Below are 24,156 nucleotides of genomic sequence, written 5' to 3' on the forward strand. Positions count from 1 at the left end.
ATAACCAAGACGCCAAGCAAGGGATAAAATTGAATGTGAATGGCAATACCCACTTAAAGCAAATTATGCCCTGAGTGATTGCTTTAGTTGTGATAATTAAGGATTCAGGTAATGTCTAAGATGGTGTCACTTGACTAAGATGAATTTGGATAATGCGAGTGTTATGATATCTTCAAAAATCATAAAAGACTACTACTTATCACACTATTATGGATATTTTCAACAATGTTGATTTTAACGGGTCATGGTATAGGCTAGAAAATTCTATCCTTCTAACATGGAGGGATCTTTATTTATAGAAATAATGCGTCAATGTTCATTCGACACGTATAAAGTCATTATAAGTGAGTTGTCTTGATCACTGGAATCTACTCGAGGGATCCTATTGGATTGTCTTTTGTAATAATGGCTCTGGTACACGGGGACAAATAAGGACACACGATAACTACTCGGGTGAGCATAGTAGACTTCTCATCCGACTTGTTTGCCTTAACGAGTACACATGTTAGTCTTCTAACAAAAGGTTCTCTAGCTTAAACAAGTTGGAGATTACCATGAACTAGACCTATGTAGCTCAAATCTCTAATCCTTGCTTCTATAAGCAGATTGTGGTGTAATTAGCACAACGATAGATGTTAATTCTGGTGTCCATATATTTTCCCAACATGTTGGTTACATTATTTCGATGACATTGGCTACAATATGGGTCGATTTTGTCGTAGTAGGTCCATTTAACAAGACTGACAGTCATCTATAATTCTCATTGTCTGGACTATACGACTGCTTTGACGTGCAGGTTGGCTAAGTGTCTTCTTTTATTTAGGGTTGTGGACGAGAATGAGACAAAGGTGGAAATGTTGATATTTCTATTTTATTGACCTTAAAGAAAATCCAGCTTTTTTTGAGATGGACCCTATTTATTTAAAAACTCATATGTTTATACTTCGAAAATATCTAACTCCTTCCAGGAATGTATATGCCTCCACCTTATGTTTGCCAATCTGTTTAATTGCGTATGTGCAATTCCTTTATATACACATGTGTCATTTATGTAAAGACCTGTCTATAGGAGTAAGTATTATTCGGTTCAAACTAAATAAATAGAATAGAATCGCCTTAATTCAGTTTGATTTTTAAAATAATTCAGTTTGGTTCAGTTTTATATTATAAACATTTAGGTTATTTCAGTTCGCTTCGTTTTGAAGAGAAAAAAAATTAGTTAAATCGAACCAAACTATATAGTAATTTTATATATTCAAATCGAATCAAATTGAGCAAAATCAATTTTTGAATTGATTTATTTTTATGAGAAATTTATGAATTATATGTAATTATATACATATATAAATTGTTTAATTTCATTGATTAATGATTATTAGGTTCAAACCAAAGTCAAAATTAGACCAAACAATTTGAAAATCAAGTCTAAATTAAAAAATAATAAAAAATAAAAATCGATCGGTTTGATTCGATTTTTCATCCATTTCAGTTCGGTTTAATTTCTAAAATATGTAATTCAGTTTTCATGATTTAATTCAATTTAATTTGATTTGAACCGAATGCTCACCCTTACCTGTCTATTTATCTAATATCAAGTTGAAAATGATGAATATGTGGGATTATGAGCTGCCTGAGAAATCCTATTAGTGAAGTTAGTATTAGCTATTTTTGGATCTATGGGGCAGTCTCGGAGATAAGATCTTTACAAAACTTCAACAAAAGTTCGGATATCCAAATGCTGTCACCGTTATAAGATCTCTTGACAAAATGGTCTGTGTTAGACACTTATTTTCTCAGCATTTCGTTAGCATGACACAATGCAAGATTTCTTTACTCATTTACTGCCCTTTGCTGCTTTGTGCTTTAGCCTTTCAATAATGAATTTTGCTTGAAAATTTTACTTTATAAAATCTTACTTCTTAAAAAAAAAAGAGCGTAAATTACGAGTTTTGAATTTTTACATCAATAAAAGAAAAAGGGCTGCTCTCTTTTCATCATCTATGGAGGTTTAAAACCAATTCATAGGACTAGGCTTTAATACCAGGCCTGATGAAATGGCCTATCTTCCCTTTGGGCACAAATACTTATTCCTTCACTTTGAACCCACCAAATAGAAACGCTGCCATAGAGATTAGCTCATGACTTGCGTAATAATCTTGGCATTTCTCATGCTAAATATATTATAATGAAGTTTCTTTCTAGCCATTTGGCCTCATTAACTACCAAAAACAAAAATGACATAAGAAACTGAATTTATATTAATATTCTATATTCAACGTATGATTTTTCCTCCGCTCAGAATCATAAGGCTATTTGCGTACAAGAAAATTGCAACATATATCTTCATCAAGAAGAAACCAAAATTTCATCTACCATAACTGATAAAAATTGTTGGTGGATGTTACTTTCAATCCTCTTCACTCACATGGTTTAATTTGGATTTATGCATTCTCTTATCTCTTGGAGCTTGAAGATGACTGCTTCAATATAATTAACCAATTTCTAATTCCAGTCATCAATCTCAGCAAGTGGAGAAAAATTATTTTAAAAATATAAAACGAAAGCGACCTTAAAGCTGCTAATTGCAATTATTAGATGCCTAGTGTTTGTGGAATCACAAAACGGCCCTCATTCAATGTAGGAACACTTCCCCGATTCCACTTCCATCAGCAGCCAGCCATGTCCTCATTATTTAATTTTATATATTTTATTAGTAATTTATATTTAAAAGATCTAATATTTAATTTTTATTTATTTAAAATACAACGAGTATTCAATATTTAAACTTTTATTATATGCTATTTAAATTTATTTTAATTAAATTAAACACTTTAAAATATCAATGCCATGCTGATTTCTGATTGAGGTGGGGCCAATGAACCGGAAGATATGGGACAGTTGGACAGTGACAGTACACTCTGGCCCATGCCATAGGCTGCTGCGCTCTAACCAAATGCCCACGTGAACCTTATGCAATATTTTCAATTTATTCATTTATGGGAATTACCGAATCAGGGCCCTATCCTTTATTCCTCCACGGTATAAAGCAAGATCTAGCATCTTTCTTTTTCTCTTTAACGTTTATTTTTAAATACCTATATCGCCCTCACTCCGTCAACTATTACCCACCTAAAGGCAAGGTCAATATCGTCAACAAAATAAAACGACAAAGCTTTTTGGTCATACCCAAGGTAAAGGGTGCAATGAACCTAGCACAGCAAGAGCAAGCCACCACCTCTCTCTTTCTCTCTATATAACCACACCAACTCCTCAACTAGACATCACTCCACCGAGAACAAGACACAAGTACCATCATCTCCCTCTCTCTCTCTCTCTCTCTCTCTCTCTCTCTCTCTCTGTAACTTTTGCAGTCTGCTAAAAGAAGAAGAAATATATGAAAATGGCAGCAGCTGGAACTAGAAGTATGATCAATAGTGGAAATTACTCACAGCATCGTTTGATTCCCAAGAGAGGTCAAGTGAAGGTGGCAATAGTATTGGGTCTTGCTCACTCTTTTGCTTCCATCTTTTCTTTTTGCAACAGAAGGGCCGGTGTCCTCAGTTGATTATTAGCTGCCTAAACCCATATGCAGCCTCCAAAATTTTGGTTGAAAGAGATTAGAAACTTAATTAGGAATGAGAGCTGTTTGTTTTTCTTGCTCCATCCATCATCTGTAATATTTATTTGTTAATTATTTAGTTTCTCTTTTTGTACAGAGGGAAGTTTGTTTAATGGGATTCCCACTTTTCTTTTCATCCCCATTAATATTTCTTGCTTTTGCTTTATTTGCTTGACGATGCATCCTCTAGTTTCAAACAAATACCTAATAGTGATAATAATAATTAATAAAATAATAGCCCGCAGCCTTAGTTAACTAATTTTATATCTAACTTTCTCATATTCGAATCTATCCCCTCATTCATAAATCTAGCACCATTAAATTAAAATGATTAACAATTCATACATTGAATTAATCTCTTTCAACTACATGATTTGTGAATGAAATTAATATTTGTTTAATGTCACGGAAAGATTAATTATAGAAATAAAAATTTTTAATGAATTTTTTTTATTTATAAAAATTAAATATTTAACTTTATTTACAAGCTACAAAATTTTTTATTACTCCATGTAAATTTAATAAATAGATGATTACATCCACATCCTCATGCCCTGGTCATTAATACTTTTTCAAATTCTTTCATGTTCAAGTCACATTTGAAAACCCCGTATTGCCCAAGGAAAAAGAAGATGGATTAGTGGATGAATCAGAGGTTGATAATACAGAAAGAGATAAGAGTGTGACTAAGATTCCACTGACAAGAAACTCCATTATTGCTATAAATTTATATTTATAATCTAATCGTAAAAAGAAAAAAAAAAAAAAAAAAAAAAAGATAAAGCCAACCACACTGTAAAGAGTGGGACCATATTCCTTCAGATAATGGAACAATTTCGCCACGTGATTTTTACTTATTCTATTTATTCCATTTGAACGAGGTAATGTAAGTGCTCTTTATTCATGATTACGTAATTCCCCATTTTTTAGTTATTGTTTACATTCATGAACACCAATAATTTAATACTGTTTACATAAAACAGGACCGAAAGCAATGTGTACTTGTGAACCACCATGGTCCTATCTCTGGTCAAGCGATTTATTGGATCTGAATTTTCACAAGAAGAACAAGAAGAGGGCATATCTTGTAATTATATCAAAATCACAGGGCTCTTATCAACAACTCCCAGTATATAATCGCAGTTGGAATGAATTCGGGTCCAATACACAAACCCAAATCAAAACTTCCCACTTCTTCTAACTTCTTTGTGGTACTTTCTTGAGAAAGGAAGAGAGAGAGACATGTCAGGTGCAGGAACGGCTATGATCAACAATAGGAAGGTTTCAAGGAGGTTTTCTGCCCGTCCAATCCCAAAAAGAGGACAGGTGAAGGTGGCTATAGTGATGGGTTTGGCTCACTCTGTTGCTTCTATCTTCTCTCTCAGTAGTCGACGGGCAGGACATGCTTCTCATTTTTCTTAGTTATTAGATCAGTTGTTTATAGAAAGAAAGATAGAGGGAGCCTTTTGTACAAAGGAAGGGTTGTAGTTTTGTACATGAATGGATTGTTCTTTTCTAATCTTGCTTTTTTGGTCATCTCTTGCTTTTCATTCTTTTTTATGGCAATTAAAACTTAAATGGCAGAGAAAAGATTGGGAGTTCAATAAAGTCTGGTATGTTTGGAGCTGGTAAACCTTGTTTTGCTTGAATTGGTCCATTAGAGTTGGAGAATTGAAATTGGATCGAGATTCATTATAACTACAAGAACACCCTTTCTTTTGAACTGGGTTGTAATATCACTCAGTTTACAACAATGATCAGAGATTCAGAACTTGTAATACCACAGATATTGTTGACATAGAAAACAGGTGTTGGTGCACTAAATGGCTTGAGAAAGGAGTGTCCTTTATTTTTCTTTAGTCTTCTAGCTTTCCAAGGAGCGTCCTTTATTTTTCTTTAGTCTTCTAGCTTTCTAATCATGTATCCATCTCCCATCTATCGATATTGGTTAACAACAGAAACCTTAAATAGGATCCTGGCTTCAAAATCTTTTTGATTCAGAAGTCAAAATTTAAGGAATAAAGTCTGATATCCAGCTCAAACCAATGAAAAGAATCAACAATGAAAAGAATAAACAATGATGCCTTGTCTTAACCTATCCAATTCTGGAATTGTCTCTGCCAAAAACCAGGGTGGTTGCCCAGTTCACTGCCACGTAAAATCTGTTCCTCCAACTGACCACTCGAGTAAGATAAGCAGAGCGCCAGATTAGCCAGCTGATGAATCCAGCAAGTGATAAACCTTTTGCATCCTGTCACACATAAGGACCAAAAGTTTTCATCAATTGGATGACAATGAATTAAAACATGGTATTAATCGTTCTTTTTTTTTTTTTTTTTTTTGTTTCATTTAGCTCCGACTAGGGTCGAGATTTCAGAGACTCCGAAGACAATTTGGGGTTACCATTTAGCTTTTAATCGTTTTCTGTTTACCTTGGACTGACGCAAATCAACCAGTGCCTTGTAACGCCCTACAGATGCCATGCTACCCATATGCCTGTATACAAAAGGGTCACCTAGATGGACATCTTTTGCACTGAAAGCTTTGCCTCCGTTTTGCTTTCCAATCTTGTTAAACAACTCCACTAGATATTTCCCTTGCCTTTCTGCAACCTGCTCAAGAATTGTAGATTAATTAGCTCTAAGTTCATCGGTAGTAACATATCAGAAAGGTGGAAGAATTGCAAGGATCTGACCTGAGCTAGAGCCGGAAGCACTGGCCTCCCTGTCTGCTCAAGAAAACCAGCACAGTCTCCAAGTGCAAATACATCTTCCACAGAAGGTACCCGCAACCATTGATCAATACCAATCCTGTTATGAATCAAGAAGACAAGTTAAAAGGAACTAACATGGATCAGAGAACACACGGCTAATTAATGTGAAATGGAGCTGTTTGTCCAATACCTTCCACCATGGGACTTGGGAACATTTAGTGACTTTACAAACTGAGATGGACCAACACCAGTAGACCATACCAAGAGGCCATATGGAACTTCAGTACCATCACTGAGAACTAATTTTGTGGGATGCACCTCTTTCACTACGCCTCGTGTGAGCCGGACACCACACTGATGCAAAACTCCAAATGTCATGTACAGTATTGGAAGGAAACACATTCTGTGATATAGGACAAGAAGCTAAATTAATTACCTTGGTCAAATGATTTGTTGCATATTGCCTTAGTCCAACATCAAAGGATGATAGAATTTCATTGGCCTGTTCAAGAACGAAACAAAACATTAGCAAATGACACCAAATAGTTGATTTCTTCATGCAAAATTATAAATGAGAATTCATTTTACCTCTATGAGGGTAACCCTAATGCGATCCTTAACATGAGAATACTGCTCTTGCACATCTCTCATGATAAAATCACTCAATTCACCGCTAAACTCTACCCCTGTTGGACCACCTCCAATAACGACACAGTGTAAGAGACGGTTCTTCTCTTCTTCAGATATGCCTGCAATGGCATTACCACAATGTTCATTAAACTTTGGCTTTAAGAAGTCACAAAATACTAGACCTTGTTGTCCAGCCAACAAATTGGTCAAGTTGGTGATGAAGAGAAGAGGATTTTATTTTTAGTTTTATTTTTATTTTATTTACATGTGGGGTGGAGGAAAGGTCTTGGCTGGAGTGAAACAATCCAAATAAATCTAGCTAGATTCTTATGTAATGGCTGAGGTGAATTATAGTAAAAATACTTTCAAAAAGATTTTCTTCGATCAAATGAAGAATGGATATTGCTTGATAAACAGAAATCAATTTTAGCATTTCCATCAATTCCTCCCCTTTGTTCTTTCCAAGATCTGACCTCTAGAATCAAGAAGAAATCTCAAGTTGGAAAAGTGACACTCACCTGGATTTTCAGAGAGCATGAGGTTTAAAAGGAGCTTCTTTCTTATCCCTTGAGCATGATTCACTTCTCTAAGAAAATAAGCATGCTCCTTCACTCCCTTGATACCAAAAGTCAGAGGCTCAGATCCAGCAGCGATAACAAGTTTGTCATATGCAACTTTAAACTGGTGAGGCTCCTGAGGTAATCCACCATTGCTGACTGTCTCACAGTAAACCTAACCACAAGAAAGAAGAACACTGAACACTTATTGTAATTGCTAAAACTTAAGAATGCAACTTGTGTAGACAAGGCCAAAATCCAAGAAGATATAACATAAAAGAACTTGGAAGTTATTAACAAGAATTTCCCCTTTAATAAAAAGAAAAAGCCTTCCTAAAATTCTTTTTATAGCAGCCTTACTTTTTATTTTCTTTGAAGCTTTTTGCGCTATTGTGTTTATATAAGAAAAAAATTTCCAGTGCAAATTATGACCTTGCATATGCAATGTAATGGTAACGTAGAGATGAAAAAAAAAAAATATATATATATATATATATATACACACACACACACGAATACAACAAAAAACTAGCAGGAGAAAGAAGTCTCACTTCATGTTTGTCTGTGTCAATGCCAAAGCAGGAAGCCAAATAAAAATATGAGTTTGGACTTGTTGCCAATGCAGATTGGATCCGACTAACAGGCTCAGCTACGGAGCGAAACTCAAGGGTTCCAACACAAGTTGAAGCAAGCAAAGGAGTGAAGACCATATGATTCCTTGGTGATATGCAAACAACATCATAGCTTTTGGTGTCAAGTCCTTTCATGAACCGACATGCTGCCCATCCAGTGCCAAGGACGACCACCCTTGGCATTTCACCAGGCTTAGTTGCTCCTAGACCCGGATAACTTGGTTCGTCATTCTCATTTTCAGACTCATCTAGAATCCTCTCTGCATTAGGAAATTGATAATGTGCGGTTCCCCTGATTCCCCTGCTCCAAAAACTGGCATGATTTGCCTTCCTGATGCTGGAAATGTACGATAGGTTGTTGCCTGCTGCAACATTTTTAAGGAAAGGTGAAGACCATTTATGATTGGATACTCCCTCACATGCTGTACCTTTCTCTGCGTAACTACCAAAGGTGCCTCCTGCTCTTCTCAAGCCATTCCTAGCAATCCTTGAAAATGCCATGCTGAGAGCACCAGTTCTGGCCACAATACCAGATACACTTTAAACACTCAATTCAAAGTATAATCAGAAGGCGCAGCCTTTTGAACCTGCAGTAAGAGGGAGAGAACTTAACTTCAAGAGCTGCATGTGCTTTAAAAGGAAGAGTTCAAGGCAGACTATAAAGATCCTTTCCAAGACTAATTGACATGAAAACAAAGACAAACTTAGCTTTCCTCATCAGGTGATGGTAGATACAAAGAGAAGACTATAGATAATTATAATCAGAAGCTAAAGCTCAATAAGTTTGTCTTTCCTTACAATAAATATACATTTGTATTCTACTTTGTTGCCAATTTAACGCGCATCGCTCATATAGTTCCCCAAAATATGTTTAATAAGCCTGATTCATCATGATTTCAACTACTCTGAATCCCAAACTAGCTAATTGATTTATCAACATGTAAGTTGATTACCTTGATTGATATATATTCACAAACCAAGCTTCAGCAAAATCTCTTAAGTGGGTTTCAATCTTTCAAGAACCAAACTTTGGTGGATGATTCTAAGGACTTCTCTTTATGGTAATAACCCTCTTAAATCTAGAGGCAACCATTTAACTAATCGAATTATGCAATCCATGTGACCTAGGATCGGCATTTCTTTTCATGCGAAAAGAGTTAGCAGCCGTAGGACATGATTTACCTTCTTTACTAATGTAAAAATAACATCGTATTCTTGATTAAGAAAATGAAAAATCTGGAATCACTCCAGAATATTCTTTATTTTCAAAGATCAATACCTGGTTATTATTTTAATAAGCAATTATAAATTTTCTAGCTGAAAAAAGTGATTTTTTTTTAATAAACAAGATCACATCACCTAGGTTAAACAAACAAGCTTCAATAATTAAATTGTTTAGAGAAACTACTAGAACAACTTAAAGGCAGCGACAAACACTTGCATGCAAAGATTTACCCATTCAAAAGCCTCATTACAATATAAAGTTGCCCAAAAATGAAAATAAATTCAATATTCGAGTTGCACCCCAAAATTACCAAGTTGTTAAACAGCAAAAGTTCAACTTTTACAGATCTTGTTAAACCACGAGAAAAGAAAAATGAACAAAAAAGAAACAAGCAAGATGGAAGCAACAATGCACCAACCAGAAAGAAAAGCAAACCATGTACAAATAAATGGAAACAAAAGCTACCCATGATACATATACACTTCTATAAATCATTACATAAGGTGCACAAGAAAACAGAGCATTTGGCATCAGCAAATATGGGAAACAGAGAGCAACAACAACGAAAAGATGATTTCAAGAACATTACCGCTTTTTTCGTTGGTGGATTCGATCTTGAATAGGGAGAGGAAACTGTCTCCAAGATTTCTGGATCCGCTTTTCTTTTCTTTCTTTTTTTTTTTTTTTGAGACAAAAGTAATGAATGTGAAAAACCAATGAACAAAGACACTAAGCGAGGACAAAATTCAGGTTCTTATAGTAGCAGACTTGAGATGCAAGAAAGTCATAGGAGAAATCTCTGAATTTATAATACAAATTACAGTATACCAAGTTAAAAAGGTGAGTTCGAGGAAGGAAGCATGTTTTCGTATATTCCTTTCTTTCTATTTCTCTGGTGAGTTGGCAATTAATGGAAGAGAAATGGGAAGAGAACAAAGCTCGCGCGCTGTGCGTGGCAAAATTTTTTCCTCTAGAAACGGTGACGTTTAGCGGTTTTATAAGCGTAGGGACCATTCTGTCCCTGTGGAATAGAAATTTCTGCTGAAAACGAAAAGGGTAGTTTTGGGTCTCTATGTTGTCGTAGAGGTTTGACTTGTGACTCTCTGGCTGCCTAAAGCCCTGGTTGCAAGGGGTTTTGTGATCAGACGTGGTCGAGTCTATTATTTGTAAGTTTTTGCTGGAAAACTATTGGTTATTGTAAGCCCCAAGTCACATCTTGCAAGTTTGTATACAAGGTCAACGTAAAGGAAAAGGTCAGTAGGGAGTTGCGACCCACAAGCTCCGAGGAATCTGGTTACTCGTTCGTTCAACGGGGTCGAGGGAGGAACGGGTTCTCCGTTTTCGTGTCAAATGAAGATCTATATATTTACTCAAATTTAGATTGGTGGATGGAATTGGCAGTTGGCTCCCATTACATTGGCATTTAAACCTCTAGAAGCGTTAGTTGATAGAGGCCGCCGCCTGGTCCCATGGGCTTTAATTTAGGGAATCTAATTTGGAAAGTTGGTCAAAGGTTTGAAGAAATTATTTAATAATGTCCCATTCGGATGCTGCTCCAATAAGCTGATTTTTTCTTTTTTCATACGCAGGGAAAAAAAAGTGGGTTCTTTAACCTAAGTAAATGATACAACTCCAGTGATTATATTAATATATTTTAATTTTAAAAATTATTAATAAAATAAATAATAAAAATGTAATATTTAAATTATAAAAAATATTAGAAATATAAAAAAAAAACTTAAATTTTAAGAATGTATCTTATGTATATTTGTAAAAACTTTTATTTATTAACTCACGTACTTTTTTTTAAATGATAATGGAGATTTATAAATATTTTAAATTTATATTGACTTTTTTATTATTAAAATTTAGTAAAATTATTTTTCAATAGTAATTTTACATCATACTCATTTATGAATATATACTTGTGACCATGACTTTTTATATCCCATTATATTCTCTAATTATTTTTCATTTTAATTGCTATTAGTCCATTTATTTTCATATCGTGATTTATTTTTATATTGTAACTCTATTTCATAACTTAGTTTTATAATATACATATATATATATATTATAAAAAAAATTAAAAAATCAAAAAATCATATTAATAAATGATTGATGATGATAATAATATGATCATAAATTTAATAATACCAATAAATTTTATTTAATATATACAGATTAGTAATTAACAATTAATGATAATATAGCTAAAACAGATAAAAATAAGATGTATTGAAACTAAATATATATATTTATTTTATTTAAATTTTTATATTAAGTATTAATAAATTAAAAAATACATATTAATTAGTGATATTAATAAGATTAATGAAATCATTTAATATACACATACAAATTATTATTAATGATAAAAATTTATATTTTTTAAATTATAATACATAAATATTGATGTATATTAATTTTATTTAAATTCTTATATCAAGTATTAAGAAGCTAAAAAGTCATATACTAATTAATGATAATAATAAGACTAATAAATTTTATTTAAAAATTTATTCTCCTAAAAAGCCACATATTAATTAGTAATAGTAATAAGACTAATAAAATTTATTTAATATATGCATATTAATATTAATAATAATAAAAATGTAAATATTTATTTACTTATTATTGTTATTATCATTGTTATTATATGCATATTAATTATAATAATTAATATAAAAATATTCATATTTATTATTATTATTAATGAATTTTATTTATTTTAATATGTACATATTAGAAATGATAAAAATATATTTTTTCATTATAATTCATAAATATAGATATATATTAATTTATTTAAAATTTTTTATTAAGTATTATCATTGTTATTATATGCATATTATTTAAAATTACACATTTCTGAGGATTTAATGGAGAAAGCGAATCAATATAGCCGACCCCAAATTTTTAGGATAAAGGCTTAATTGAGTTGAGTTGTACTAAGAAATTAAAAAGTGGCATATTAATCAGTAATAGTATTAAGACTAATAAATTTCATTTAATATATGCATATTAATTCTTATTAATAATAAAAATAAGTAAAAATATTAAGCATCAAGAAATTAAAAAGTCATATTAAATAGTTGTAATAATAAAATAGGGATAAAATTAGTCAATGTAAAAATGCTAATGAAGTGCCACTTGTACTTGTTTTGGAAACCAGTTTATTATATTTCTATAAATATATTTTGGAGATCAGTTTTATTATATTTCTATAAATAATAGAGATAGATATATAAATATAGATATAGATTATATAGATATTTAAGATAACACAACGTTAAATACAATTGCATTTGCAACGTTAATTAGTAGTCTTACAAAATAAAAACGAAGAACATAGAAGTACAAGTGTGGTTAGTGGGTAGATGATCTGAGTCAGAGGAAAGGGCTGGTTAAGGAAAAGAATGGGTAGATGATCTGTTTTCTTGTTCTTGGATTGGTAGGCTGTTTGTTTAGGTTGCTGATGCAGTACCTTCTTCAGAATCCCCAGATATCTGATTCAAGAACATGGCTAAACGAACTCCACCTTAGGCAATGCGTTTCATGACAATTGGCATCCTTCAATTGAAGTAATCATCTGCAATATGTACAACTACAGTATCAAATTACATATATAACTTTTACGTCTGTATTGGTTTTAATTGGATTCATTCATTACCTGCTAGAGTTGCGCCCTCATTCACTCCTTTGTAACCCCATTTGCAACCCAAGTTTATGCTCTCTACAGCATATCTACACAACCCTAAAAGAAGTTAGAACTGGTGTTGATTAAGGTTTGACTGAGGTTTGGATGATTTAAGTCCTCAGTTTCTAATAAGAGACTAGTATAATTAATAGAAGTTCACTGGAAAGGAATATATTATAATGAAGAGAAGAGAACCCACTTGTTTGGACATGAGAGGAGATCATTACAATCTTTCCATTATGAGACATCATCATACCATATTCCCTGTGTTAACATTTAACAACAATGGCACACATCAATATACCTTATTTACATGACAGTGCTTGGAAAGATAATCTCTCTGTCCCATACCTGTAGTCATTACATGAAGCCAAGGCATGGGATATTTTCGGTTTCAGCAATTTCAGATAGAGATTTCACGATCAAGAAGAGTACGTATCATATATTATTTACTTACATGATGAAGATTAGATTTATGCCTGAACCAGCGCAAATCAACGGTTTTGCCTCCTTCATCGCTGGTGAATCCAACATGCATTGGCTGAAAATTGAAAACTTGAAATCTTGATGAACGTGCTAGACACCAATGGGCTGCAAAAGAGAGATTAAAGATTCGCCAAGCATTTACCTGATGAATCTCCCCCATGTAGTGAGACAAGAAGAGCAAGGCTTCAGTCAAATTATCTGCAAAAATGAATAAATTAGTGGAATGTATGTAGCAGAATTGCAGAAGTAGCAGACGGTGTAGGATTCCTCACATCTGCGATCTGTAGTTCCCTCCCTGTAGTGCAAAAGCTGAGATGGAAAATTCTGAATGGCACCAGCAACACACAAATCCTTCACACATTCCCCTAACAAAATTATAATAAAAACCCATATTAATAAATCCCAATTAAAGAAAATAACAATGATCAACACTTAACATTAGGCTCAGGGCTTACTTGTATGATCAAATGTGCAGGCTTTGTATGGGATGTCAATGAAGTCAAGAGAGCTTGTCCACCTGTATTTGTACCAGTGCCGGATTTGGTCAGGCCATACGCAGAGAGCCGAGAAGCCCGTCCAAATTGTGAGGTAACTAATGTTCTACAGCATGTGCTGCCTCAGATCCTAAAAGGCTCTATTAATTAGGAAGTAATTAGTGTTTGTTTTTGATAATTTCTTTGTGAACCACTGGACCATTACGAAGGTTGATTATTATAATTGTAATACACTGCTCCAACCATTAGAGTAATTTTTCGCTTTGGCCCACCCATCCTGAGCATACCGTAGAGGAATTTTCTCAAACAATCACGCTTAACCGGTTTTGTCCTATAGGTGGAATAGAGAGATTATTTCATCAAAAGGCGCTTCTAGTGATTAGTTTCTCCCATTTCAATGTATGATTTGATTAATTTATGCTCCCTATTTGCACAATGGTGCCAGCGATTCTTGGACTCCAGCCGAGACCTTCCCTTTCCGAACGGGATGTTACAATAATGGACAATCATTCCTTAAAAGCAAAATATTAGAAATCTGTGGAGCCCAAAGCTTGGGGAGAATTCTTTCTAGATGGGCAGTATGAAAGAATACAGTTACGAGTTTGACATCACATTTAAACCAATATCTTAAGACAATAAATTTATGGGTCTTTTCAATTATATATCCCCACTCATCTCTATCTTTTTTTGATGTGAGAATTTTATAATTGCATATTCCCCAACACAAATAAATTGAGTTTCTTCACCCATCCCATTAGGGCTAAGTAGAATTCGATTCAAACAGAAAAATCGAACCGAACCAAGTCAATTCGGTTCAATCGGTTCGGTTTTGAAATTAAATCGGTTCGATTCGATTTTAAATTATAAAAATTTCTGTTATTTCGGTTTGGTTCGGTTTTAAAGAGAAAAAATCGATTAAACCGAACAGAACCGAATAGTAATTTATATAGTCAAATCAAACTAAATCAAACCGAATCGATTTTTGAATTGATTTATTTTTATGAAAAATTTATGAATTATATTTAATTTTATATATATTAATTGTTTAATTTCATTGATTAATGGTTATTAGGTTCAAACCAAAGTTAAAATTAGACCAAATAACTTAAAAATTAAGTGTAAATTCAAAAATCAATAAAAAATCAAACCGATCAATTTAAACCGAACCAAAATAGAACGATTCTGTTCGATTTGATTTTTCACCCATTTTGATTCAGTTCGGTTTCTAAAATTTACGGTTCGATTTTTATAATTTAATTCGATTCGGTTCAGTTCGATTTGAACCGAATGCTCACCCCTACATCCCATAAACTCTTAATGTTGATGTTAAATGACGTCAAAATTTCACACCATCTCATACATCCATCTTTGGCAATTGCCCTACTACGTGGAGATTTTTTTTTGGGTACTTTCATAAATTCTTTAAGAGGATAAAAACTACTAGGATTTGAATCCTAACTTCCTTCACTACGAGACAATCAGGTACCGAGAGTTATGGAAATGATAATACCTGTGCAATCCGACATGTCATTATGTGACCCTCCTTGCTCCAGGCACCAAGTTGGTGGTGGCCAAACCCACGAACGTTACAAAATGCAAAGGAAGACCATCTCAAAAGGTCACCGGTCCCATCCATACTCAGTTCTTTGTTTATCAGTTCCAATTTTCTTTTCTCCAGCATCTCCCAAGAAAAATAAAAACAGAAGCAACGATTGACACAAACGAAATGAACTCCCAAGAAATGAGTTAGTTATACATACAACTTCCATGAGGCTTCAGATATACATATATGCAACACGGAACAGGTTCTCATTGAGTACACGAATGCAATTCCACTTTTGAGTGCCCTTGACGTTGACAATTTTCCAAGCAACGAGGGCATATTCTAGAATATAAAGGCATCGCAGCAACATTATGGGGTGATGTCAACAGTTAGCTATAAAGTATACTTATTACAGAATGCATAAGAGAAAGAGATAATTAATCGGCTTGGCTCATGAGGTGTTGTGAAAGGGAAGGCTGTCCTGCATATGAAATAGTCTGGTGGCCCCACCTCTGTTTTATCAATTGAAGATGCTTTTCTAACTCTTTTGTCCTCATGCGTAAGCAATCTTGCCTTGAGAAGCAAAAATGCGGTTGAGGGTGGCAGCTAAGCGGATGCTGCCTTGAGCAAGCCTTTTTTCCACAATAGGCAACCGAGAAAGGAAGTAATCATCTGCAGCACAACATATCAAGAATTACAGAATGATATGGAACATAATTTCCATCGACCAATGAAATTCAGGTACTTGACCCTTGGGTATGCAACTGAGTTGCGTAATGAGATTATGCATGAATATGTCATGAGTTGGCCATAAGCATGGATGAAAATGCAAGGATGGTCCAAAGATCCACAATGTATAGAGTTGACTACAAGAAACAATTCCATTGCACAATCAATTGGAATATTGTATATGACATTTTAATTTTAGTTGTCAATGTCATTCATGTGATAGATAACAGTGGATGACATTATCCCTGATGCCTAGAATGACATTAAACAAGGAAAAAAAAAAAGAGTGCAATAATTAAAAAAAAAATCTGCAATAAGAAAGAGACGTGAGCGTTTATTTAATAGTGTGAAGAATTCTCTGATTGGTTTGCTTAAATTTTCCCAGTTCCACTAATCATAACTGAAAAAAAAAAAAAAAAAAAAAAAAAACTGGAAAGGCATATCCTCAAGAAAGAGAATTCAGTTTTTCTTTTCCCCAATATTGGCTTTGTTTGCCCATAACATCATATAGGGAAACTTTAATTCTTGCAAAGATAACTTGTCTCGCTAAAAGGAAAGGCTACCCCTTGACCCCATTAAAGGAGATGTTGAAAGCAGGACCACCATCTGCTCTGTACAATGGATGCACCTCCAACAATTCACGTAGAAACTTGTGCATGTTTACTTTTTTCTCCAGTAAGACCTTAGAAGAGGATTATACACTAATATTTTCAGTTAAATGACAGTATCAAATTTAACAAATTTCTAGGTAGGTAATTAGTCAGTGGCTTGGAAGTCATATTCTCATCAAAGGATACATATACTGGTTTCCTGAACACGCTGCTTGAGGCAGTCTCCTACTCACATATTTTGTAATTTGCATAACAAAATGTTAAATCTTTCATGTAATTAAACAAATACCTCCCAAAGTGCTTCCAGGTGTGGCATTCTTGTATGCAAACTTGCATGCCAAACTAATGCTTTCAGAAGCATACCTGCACAAATTGGAAGAAAAGAAAATTACGTTTACTAATTCCCTATTCCTTGCTTGTACATGAAGCTAAATTTCTTTCTTATGTGTAATGAGAAAATTGGATCTCATACAAACAAGTATGATTCTGTGTGAGCATGTCTCTTTCTCTATATATATATGTATATATTTACACCAGCAGTTTCAATAAAAGACAAAGCTTTATTTCAACTATTTTTTATCAAAACAGAAAATTGTTGAACTCAATCTGTCGATAACACCCTATCCTATATTAGTTGAAGTAAAAAGACATACATACTCTACTCCACACTCCACTCCCAATTCATTTTACTTGCACAGTTCTTTATGTCCCAGCCATTTGACCATTTGGTAACAGGCATTCAATCAAACAAAGAAAGGACAATAAAAAATTTAAGCATATGATAATTATTAGAATGCTGAGCTAGTTTACCAGCATTTTCAATATCTTAAAGCTAATATATTAGACACATGCATTTAGATGCAAAGAGTAGAATAAGAAGGGACATGAACTTACGAGTCTGGACAAACTGTGCGGTTGTTTTGACAATATTCCCATAATGGCAGTTGATTGGACCATCCTTCCTGACAATACAAAATGAAAAGCAATCGCAAAGATCAAAAGATCTACACAACACAAAAAGATAGCAAAGAAACATATTTGTAGCCCAGAGTGAGCTACATAAGAAATTAGTTCAAATATGCTTGGTACACTGTTGAGAATGTGATGGAATATTATGTGTTCAATACAATACCATCCATTATGCTCTATAACAGTCTACCAGACATACTCCCACTCTCCCAGAACAATAAAAGAATATATCTCTACTATCCTAAAAAGTTATAAACATCTCTATAGTATATGTTCTTTTCATGTTAACAATCAGATAAACTACATAGAAGGAAAAAAATACTGTCATATTATTCTGAATTGCTCGTATCATGTTTGCAAGATCTGAACCATAGAATGTCTTCAGGGCTGAATCAATAATCATGTCATCCCATACCTGGAATAGAAGAGTTGTATCAAAACTGAAGTCATACTAATGAGAATAAATGATATTAATGGTATATAGTTATGCAAATTCTAGAATCAAACTTATTTTATGAGAATCTGTTGTTCTGGTAGCATACAGAAGCCGACCAGTATTTGGCACACCATTCTGGCCTACAGGTAGATCTTGTGAAGACAGAACATAAAGAGCTCTATCTTAAGGACATAAACTGATGTCAGGGGAGGGTGATCAAATGGTAGTTTCAAGGGGAGCAATTTTTTCTGCATAGAACAAGTGAACTGATTTTCTTGATTGTATTATCATCACAACTTCAATTTATTTCACATCTTCTATGCCCATCATCCAAGTTGAATGGACTGATCTATTATGACACATGCAGCATTGACCCATGTCGAAAAATGCTTTGAGAGAACATGTTTTATCACAAGGAGAAAATGATCCTCTCACTCCATTTCTCAATGGATTATGAAAAGCTTACGTGGTGTAGATTTGTCTTCCTACGATACCAACGGACTGTTATTGTATTTCCACCCAAATCGCCAGTGAAACCAACATGCAGGGGCTGTCATCACAGAATAGGTTAATAAATCAGGTGATTGATCATTGAGTTGAAAAGTGAGAGCAGTTTAGTGCCTCTGTAGACAATGAATGAACACTCTTAAGAATTATCATGTAAGAGATGTAATATCTATCATTGTTCAAGCAAAACAAATAATAATAATAATAATAATAATAATAATAATAATAATAATAATAACTCAACTCAACTAAGCCTTTATCCCAAAAATTTGGGGTCGGCTATATGGATTCGCTTTCTCCACTCTAAACGATTTTGGGTTAAATCCTCAAAAATGTATAATGCTTCTAGGTCATATTGTGCTACTCTCCTCCAAATCAATTTAGGTCTACCCCTTTTTTATTTTTTATCCTCTAACCTAATGTGCTCTACTTGTCTAACTGGAGCCTCCGTATGTCTACGCTTCATATGACTAAACCACCTCAATCTCCCTTCTCTCAACTTATCCTCAATTGGCATCACTCCTACCTTTTCTCTAATACTCTCATTACGGACTTTATCTAATCTAGTATGACCACTCATCCACCTTAACATTCTCATCTCTGCAACTCTTATCTTAAACGCATACGACTCCTTTAGTGCCCAACACTCACTACCATATAACATAATCGGTCATATGGCTGTACGGTAAAATTTTACTTACAACTTATTGGGAATCTTGCGATCACATAAAACTCCCGTGGCACGTCTCTACTTCAACCATCCGGCTTTAATCCTATAACTAACATCCTCCTCACATCCCCCTACTTGAAGGACTGAGCTTCAATATTTAAAGTGATTACTTTGGGACAGTACCACTCCATCCAAACTAACTCCTTCCCTATCACTAGTTTGGCCTTCACTGAACTTGCAATGCATGTATTCTGTCTTCGTTCTACTTAACTTAAAACCCTTTGACTCTAGAGTACTTCTCTAAAGCTCTAGCTTTCTATTAACTCCTTCTCGCGTATCTTCTATCAGAACAATATCATCCGCAAACATCATGCACCAAGAAATACTCTCTTGTATATGTTTCGTCAATTCATCTAAAACTAATGTAAAAAGGTAAGGGCTTATAGCTGATCCTTGGTGTAATCCAATTGAGATCGAAAAATCTCTTGTGTCCCCTCCCACTGTACGCACAATAGTAGTTGCTCTTTCATACATATCTTTCAACACTTGTATGTACCTAATAGATACCCTCTTTTGTTCTAACACATTCTATAAGACATCTCTTGGAATACTATCATAAGCCTTCTCCAAATCAATAAAAACCATGTATAGATCTTTCTTCACATCTCTATATTTCTCCATCAAGCTTCTAATAAGAAAGATCGCTTCTAATAAGAAAGATCGCTTCCATAGTTGAACGACCGGGCATGAAGCCAAATTAATATAGAGAAATAGAAGTATCACGACGTAGTCGATGTTCCACAACTTCTCCTACAACTTCATAGTATGGCTCATGAGTTTAATTCCCCTATAGTTTGAGCAATTTTGTATGTCTCCCTTATTTTTAAAAATATGTACTAAAATACTCATCCTCCATTCATCAGGCATTTTCTTTAAGTTTAGAATCTTATTAAATAATTTAGTTAACTATTCTACTCTCATATCTCCCAAACACTTCCACACTTCAATTGGTATTCCATCGGGTTCACAAGCTTTACCCATTTTCATTCTTTTAAGTGCTTCCTTTACTTCTAAAGATCTAATCCTTCTAGTATAATTCACATTCTTTTCTATCGTTCTATAGTCTATATTCACGCTATTACCATTTTGACTATTATTAAAGAGATCATTAAAATAATTTCTCCATCTTTCTTTAATGTCCTCATCTTTCACCAACACTTTTCCTTCTTTATCTTTAATGCACCTCTAGCTTGATTGAGATCTTGACATTTCCTTTCTCTCCTCCTTGCTAATCTATAAATATCTTTTTCCCCTTCTTTAATTTCAAGTTTCTCATATAACTTTTCAAAGGCCTGTGCTCTTGCTTGACTAACTGCCTTTTTTGCCTCTTTCTTTACTATCTTATACTGTTCATATGCCTCATTATTATCACATTTAGGTAATTTCTTATACAATTCTCTTTTTCTGTTCACTGCCTTTTGTACTTCCTCATTCCACCACTATCTCTCTTTTGAGGGTAGTCCGTGTCCTTTAGACTCTTCAAGTACTTTTCTAGCTACTTCTCTAATCTTTGATGCCATTTGTATCCACATATCATTAGCCTTCATATCCAGCTTCCATGCTTCGGACTCGAGAAGCTCATTTTTGAACTTCACTTGCTTTACTCCTTTGAACTCCCACCACTTTGTTCCAGCTACACTATTTCTTCTGACCTTACTTGAATTGTTCTTAAACTTGACATCCAAGACCACTAACCAATGTTGACTTGTTAAAACTTCTCCTGGAATGACTTTGCAATCCTTGCATAGAGCTCTATTTGTCTTTCTGGTTAAGAGAAAGTCAATTTGGCTTCTATGTTGCCCACTTTTGAAAGTCACTAAATAGAACTCTCTTTTTATAAAGTAAGTATTTGCTAGTATTAGGTCGTATGCTATAGCAAAATCCAAGATGCTTTTCCCTCCTCATTTTGACTGCCAAAACCAAAACCTCAATGAACATTCTCATAACCTTGCCTATCACTTCTTACGTGTCCATTCAAATCTCCACCAATAAAAATATTCTCTTCATTCGGTATGCTTTGCATTAAATCATCCATATCTTCCAAAAACTTTTGTTTACTCTCACTATCTAGTCCTATTTGTGGGGCATAAACACTAACTACATTTATTGTTTCTCCTTCTAGTACTAGCTTTACTAGTATAATTCTATCTCCTACTCTTTTCACAGCTATTACAGCGTCTTTCAATGTCCTGTCTATGATTATGCCCACTCCGTTCTTATTTCTATTCTTTCCGGTAAATCACAGTTTGTACCCTAAATTACCCACTTCCTTGCTTTTCTCTCCTACCCATTTAGTCTCCTGAATGCAAGCAATATTCACCATGTCCTTTCCAAAATATCCACAAGCTCCATTAATTTTCCTGTAAGTGATCCAACATTCCAAGTACCAACCCTGATATTCCTTCTATCCCGTTCCTTCCTAATTGATCTCCTTCTATGATATCTTCTATTATTTTCTATGTCTATTTTGTGTTTTGTTCCACTATCTGTTCTACTATCCGTCCTATGAACTAACTTCTTTACCCACACCCGTCCATGATGTGGGAATCCTTACTCACTTAACACCACACCCAGGCGCTAGCATGGCGCGTCGCTTTTGGTGAACGCGCTACACCCTTGCATATTTCTCACTACACCCAGGCTCCGATATAGCGCATCGTAAGTAAAGGACGCCCCAACGTTTATATCATTTGAATCCATATTATAAGGTGTGACGAAATTTTTATGCTGGTTGTCACCTACCGCAACCCTCCTCCTTTATCCGGGCTTGGGACCGGCTAAGCGCAAACTACTTAGGCGGAGTTAAAACAAATAATAATAATAATAATTGTCTGAAATTGAGGTATGGTATTCTATCTATCAAATAGATGGCCTTCAAAAAAGCTTCCTTTGTCTTCAACAAAGGTTAATAGTTTTTTCCACAAGGCCAACTTTCACTTCTTATAATATTGCTTGTTATGCCATATAAAATAAATCTAGAAGAATAATGATTTAAAACTACTAATTATATAATAATCAGTCACTCGGCTACGTAATATTTTGCATCCTACATGCTGCTTTAAAGTTACGTAGTTTCAAGAAGAGAAGCAGACCTGATGAACATCCCCAATAAAATGGGCTAAAAACATAAGCGCCTCTGTTAAATTGTCTGCAATGAACGTTGGATAATTCCAAATTACACCAAGTTAAAGGTAACATATTTATGCTATAGCACTTTTATCCATCTAATTTTAAAGTTATTGGGTGCTTACACTTGAACTCTGAATTGGAATTCTGATATGCTGATGTAAGTTGGTTTGTGTAGTTGAAAATTGCTCCGGTTACACATCTGTCTTTATGTCCAGCAGAGTCGTGACAATCCCCTATCAGAAAGGGGGAGACAACTGTTAAACAACTAACTTATGTATCTCTCTGTCAAAGTGAAGCCCATCAAGGAAACAGATAATTTAATTATGTCTACAGCTGAACCAAGGAACATTAGCAGCGAAGCATACTTACTACAATATTGATAATTACACTTGAAATCTGGTGTATCAATATAATGTAAGGCACTACTCCAGCGATAGTGGAATCGGATCTCATCAGGCCAGGGGCAAACAGCTGCAAGGTCACCTCCAGCAGAATCCGGAAGCAATTCCTTGACTGCAGCTAGAGCATCTTCAGTTAAATATCCCTGAAGGATTAAAGGTTATTACTCATTCCTCAATTAAATAATCAATCAGGCAACTTCGAATTGATCAAAACAACTTCTTCAAATATCAACCACTACTACAAAGTAAAACCCATCAAGAAAGCAATCAAAAATTTAAAGTGATTCTCAGGAAAAAAAAAAAAAAAAAAAAAAAAGAGGAGGTGGGGGGAAGCAATCAATTTAAATTTTAAAGTGATTCTCAGGAAAAAAAAAAAAAAAAAAAAAAAAAAAAAGAGGAGGCCGCGGGGGAAGGGGAAGAGAAAGAGAACCTTGATCATTGTGAACTGACTAAATTAGTAGCTACTAAACTAAAAAAAGAAGAGAATCCAAAAATAAAATCAGAAAAATCTCACCTCTGCTATCTTGCAAACAGCATAGTGGCCTTCCTTTCCCCAGCCGAGAATTCCAATAACCAATTGGAGAAGAATAAGCACCCTTCCAATCCACAACAGCCCAGACCCATCACCCATTTCTGTTAAATCAAAAAAGTGGCAATTAAAACTAAATCTATGAGAAATCGAAGAACAGAAATTATATTTCGAGAGAGGAACAGCTCAAGTGAACGAATGGCCCCTCCACGGGGCCATGTTCTACTTTCTTGTTAACCAACTTACCTACCTAAGAATTCGATCTGTGTTAGTTGCAGCAAGGCATAGGTAGCCTTGTTTTGTATGAATCGCTGTAGTTCTAATTCCAGTAATCTCACCAATCAGACTCTGCCACGTCCGAGCCAAAAATTTCAAACGAAAACGAGTTCCAAGCTAATTGATAAGCCTCAAATGCTGCATCCTCCATCACATAAAAACACACTCCCATTTTCTTATTTTATTTGCCTCATTTTTATTTCCTTTTTTAAAATAAATAAATTTATTTAATTTTTTATT

At 34.3% G+C, this 24,156-nt stretch overlaps 2 protein-coding genes and 1 pseudogene across 2 annotated transcripts; all 3 read right to left on the reverse strand.

Moving 5' to 3' along the window:
- Positions 1-5,237: 5,237 nt before the first annotated feature.
- Positions 5,238-10,273, reverse strand: LOC110670822 (internal alternative NAD(P)H-ubiquinone oxidoreductase A1, mitochondrial). Its single transcript, XM_021833096.2, has 10 exons — positions 9,966-10,273; positions 8,071-8,738; positions 7,481-7,694; positions 6,921-7,081; positions 6,769-6,834; positions 6,523-6,686; positions 6,315-6,429; positions 6,052-6,231; positions 5,715-5,870; positions 5,238-5,554 (listed from the first exon to the last, which is right to left on the reverse strand). The coding sequence occupies exons 2-9, from the start codon at positions 8,650-8,652 to the stop codon at positions 5,715-5,717; spliced, it is 1,638 nt and encodes a 545-aa protein (XP_021688788.2). The 5' UTR covers positions 8,653-8,738; positions 9,966-10,273; the 3' UTR covers positions 5,238-5,554.
- A 2,385-nt stretch (positions 10,274-12,658) lies between these two features.
- Positions 12,659-16,031, reverse strand: LOC110651894 (endonuclease 1-like; annotated as a pseudogene).
- Positions 16,024-23,877, reverse strand: LOC110670820 (endonuclease 4). Its single transcript, XM_058140699.1, has 9 exons — positions 23,626-23,877; positions 23,080-23,254; positions 22,833-22,943; positions 22,674-22,729; positions 18,811-18,894; positions 18,231-18,323; positions 17,834-17,901; positions 17,229-17,302; positions 16,024-16,271 (listed from the first exon to the last, which is right to left on the reverse strand). Exons 1-9 carry the CDS (start codon positions 23,740-23,742, stop codon positions 16,153-16,155), a joined length of 897 nt encoding a protein of 298 aa, XP_057996682.1. The 5' UTR covers positions 23,743-23,877; the 3' UTR covers positions 16,024-16,152.
- Between the last annotated feature and the right edge of the window lie 279 nt (positions 23,878-24,156).

This window comes from Hevea brasiliensis, chromosome 18, assembly GCF_030052815.1.
Source record: "Hevea brasiliensis isolate MT/VB/25A 57/8 chromosome 18, ASM3005281v1, whole genome shotgun sequence".
NCBI lineage: Eukaryota > Viridiplantae > Streptophyta > Magnoliopsida > Malpighiales > Euphorbiaceae > Hevea > Hevea brasiliensis.

Bases quoted from the DNA above. Each gene is read 5' to 3' on its own strand.
- LOC110670822 (XM_021833096.2), bottom strand. From the start codon at position 8,652: ATGGCATTTTCAAGGATTGCTAGGAATGGCTTGAGAAGAGCAGGAGGC. The intron at 7,695-8,070 runs GTGAGACTTCTT...TCTTGTGGTTAG, and splicing joins TTGACACAGACAAACATGAA to GTTTACTGTGAGACAGTCAG. The intron at 7,082-7,480 runs GTGAGTGTCACT...ATGCCATTGCAG, and splicing joins CATGCTCTCTGAAAATCCAG to GCATATCTGAAGAAGAGAAG.
- LOC110670820 (XM_058140699.1), bottom strand. From the start codon at position 23,742: ATGGGTGATGGGTCTGGGCTGTTGTGGATTGGAAGGGTGCTTATTCTT. The intron at 22,944-23,079 runs GTAAGTATGCTT...CCTTTCTGATAG, and splicing joins GTGTAATTATCAATATTGTA to GGGATTGTCACGACTCTGCT. The intron at 17,303-17,833 runs GTAAGTTCATGT...CAATTTGTGCAG, and splicing joins CGCACAGTTTGTCCAGACTC to GTATGCTTCTGAAAGCATTA.